The sequence below is a fragment of the Cystoisospora suis genome, assembly GCF_002600585.1.
Source record: "Cystoisospora suis strain Wien I chromosome Unknown contig_6498, whole genome shotgun sequence".
Classification (NCBI taxonomy): domain Eukaryota; phylum Apicomplexa; class Conoidasida; order Eucoccidiorida; family Sarcocystidae; genus Cystoisospora; species Cystoisospora suis.
In genome coordinates, this window is record NW_027159286.1 from 501 (window position 1) to 3,733 (window position 3,233).

At 49.6% G+C, this 3,233-nt stretch overlaps 1 protein-coding gene across 1 annotated transcript in view; it reads right to left on the minus strand.

Moving 5' to 3' along the window:
* CSUI_009987 (rna recognition motif (or rnp domain)) overlaps positions 1-3,233 on the minus strand; it is a gene marked incomplete at its 3' end in the record, with an annotated part of 10,471 nt that continues 7,238 nt past the window's right edge. The window contains exons 3-4 of the mRNA XM_068070094.1: positions 2,994-3,162; positions 1-1,803 (exon numbers count right to left, since the gene is read on the minus strand). Coding sequence (XP_067917930.1) covers positions 3-1,803; positions 2,994-3,162 — 1,970 coding nt within the window. The remainder of the gene's footprint in view (positions 1,804-2,993; positions 3,163-3,233) is intronic.

A 3,233-nucleotide genomic window follows, 5' to 3' on the forward strand; every position in this document is an offset into this window, starting at 1 on the left:
TCAAGAATCATCGTATCTAAGAGAGTTGGATCACCTCTTAGTAATTCCATCAGAGGATCGGAAGATTTCTTACCTCCTCTTTTATCTCCATCGTTGTCATCTTGATCGTCGTCTTCATCTCCATCTCCCCCGTCTTCGTCTCCTCGCCCTGCTCCTCCTCTTCTACCTCTTCCTCTTCCCCCGGAGGTGCTGCTACTGCTATTGGTATCTCCTGGAGTTCCGCTGTGTCCTCCTCCGCGTGCTGTTCCACCACCTCTTTCTGCAGCTCTTTCTTTGAGTCGTTCACGTATTAGACCCCATAGAGTATCATCACGAGAATCATCTCGCTTTCTTCTCTTACTTCCTCGTGTTGACATCTCATCACCTTCATCTTCGTCTTCATTCTCATCACCACTCTTCGAACTATAATGATCTCTTCCTCCTCCGCCCCCTCTTCTTCCTCCTCCACCTCTATGACTTCCACCACCACCACCTCCATCATCTTCCCATCCACTTCCTCCGCTCGTAAAGAAACCACCCCCTCCACCTCTGTGATGTCCTGTAGTAGCAGGAGTATCAGATCCATGTTGTAGGGAGAAGCCTTTCTCGTCTCCAAATCCACCACCACCACCACCCCGCCCTCTTCTACCTCCTCGGTTTCCTCCTCCTCCTCCTCTTTCATTTGGGTTGTTTGTATTACCAGCGTTATGATTCATACTAAACCCCCCTCCAGCTCTTCCGAGCCCCATCCCTCCACCACCACCACCAGTACTGCTACTACCCCCATGCATATGCCGATGATGATGAGGATGATGATGTGGGTGATCGCCTCCACCTGAAAAGTTTGACGAGGATGGCATCATCCCCCCACCACCACCACCACCAGAAGAGCCGTGAGGATGGTAATGAGGTGGTGGAGGAGCCCCACCACTAGCAGCAGGATTATGAGGCATCATATTAGCGTTTCCGCCCCCGCCGCCATGTGATTGATTCATACGACCTCCTCTACCACCACCACCTCTTCCACCCCCTCCTCCACCTAGACAACATTCTCCACTATGACCTCCTCCTCCTCCGGCTCCTGCTCCATAAGGAGGTGGAGGGACACCTCCCCCAGTAGCATCGGCGGTTGTACTTCCTATGGACGAACCTGAAGACGACATAGGCGGGTGGAGAGAATGGGGATGATGGTGAGGAGGAGACATCATCATCCCACCACCACCTCCTCCGCCTTCGCTACCTCCCCCCCCTGACGATGTCGACGAAAGATGAGGAGGTGCCCCACCACATGGAAGAAAACATCCAGGCGGATGTGGGGGACCTGGTTGATTATGGAGGTGATGATGAGGAGGAGGCATGGGAGGAGGTGGATTACCACCCCCACCACCTCCCGTAGGAGGATGAGGTGGAGGTATAACACGTGAAGAAGAAGGATCATGAGGTGAATGGAACGGGGGGGGGCCATTTCCACCACCACCACCCCCTCCTCCGCCATGTAAAGGAGGTGGAGGATTACTCCCTCCCCCGTTGTTGCTATTATTATGCTGATCATTGCCTTGGTGGCCCCCATGCAATCGACGTGAATTTCGATGATGTGGATGATGGTGGTGATGCCCTCCTCCTCCTGGAGATAAAGATCTCCCAGGTCCTCCCCCTCCTCCGTGATTACGACCCCCACCTCCTCCGCGATTGCGGTGATAGGGAGGAGGACCACTTCCTACTCCTGTCTGGTTGGATGAAGAGCCCCCCTGGAAGTCGTTTGACGAAGATGCACTTGAGTTCGGATCTACAGGGGAGAAGTCCACGTTCAAGTAGATCTCACGACTGAAAGAAGACAGGGAAAAAAGAAAAAGAACGAACGGATGTGTGTGTGTCTCTATACATACTCAGGTGAAGAACGGAGAAAGAAGACGCGTCGCCATCTATAAACGGTTCAGGTGTGTATGTGAAAGAGGAAAGAGAATGATGATGGGTAGGAGGATGAGAAGAAGAGAAAAGAACGCGAGATAGAGAAAGAACAGAAACGACGCGACAACTCGTCGTCCTAGAAAAAGATCAACCTGAAGACAAGACCCTCCAGATACATACCGTGTGGTGTACATACACCCCAGCAGACGAGAAGACGAGTACCATGTGTGTGGGCATGCATTGCTCTCACTCTCTTGATGGAAAATCTAGTGGAAGAACAGAAAAGAGATGCAAATAGCCCTACATAGGGAACCACCATTGACATTTGACGTGCATCATAACCACAGAAAACACTCACTCGGAATATACATGAACTCCTCCAAACGAAGTCTCCAGGTGTATGTACACGGCTCAGAAGCAAAACACACCCTCTCTCGCATCCAGATCATACCGGGTCAAATTCAGTCAGTTCCTTTCTTGTAGATTGAGAGAGAAAAAGAATCTCCCTGCTCTCAAGACAGAAGAAGCACTATACACAACCACACACCTCCTCCCCATCGATCTCTCTATAAGACGCATCTGTTTCTCTCAGGTAACGCGTCAAGAAATACACACCACCCCACAGGCCGACCCCCTACATAGATTTACTTACCGCGCCCAGTAGTAGTACTAGTACCTCCTCACACCTCCAGCTGGCGTATACATACATAGATAAAGACAGCTATACATAGACACACATATATGTATCACTGCAGATATACCTAGAGAGATAGATGTCACCGCCATGTACAACAACCACCACCAACTTAAGTCACACACCACCACTTCATTCAAACACCTTCCTCTTCTTTCTTCGTCGGGTGTCTCTTCCCTCCACGTGTATATACGCACTCCTGTCTAGACCTATCACCCGTCTCTCTATCGTTATCTTTTCTTCTGTGAAAACTTCCTTCTTTCTTCTCCTCTTCACACCACGACACATCTCCCCAAACTTCATGAAAGCCTTAGCGGTGAGATCACCGTGTATCACCTCTTCCTCTTTCTCTTCCTCCTCTTCTTTTCGCTTTTCCTCTTCTTTCTTTCTCTTTCTCTTCTTTTGAGCTTACCCAACAAGAAGGCCATAGAGATGGTTACGTGCTCTGACAGCATCCTTCGTTTTCCTATAATGAACAAAGCCACACGTCTTTTCGGCTAATAAACGGAAACGAACGACTTCTCCGAATCTCTCAAACACACTCCTCAGCTTATCCTGTTCAGGCTTCTTACACATGAACTCTGAGAAAGAAAAATCAAAAAGAAAGCATTCACAAGAAAGAAACGACAAAGAAACAAGAAAGACAGAAAGA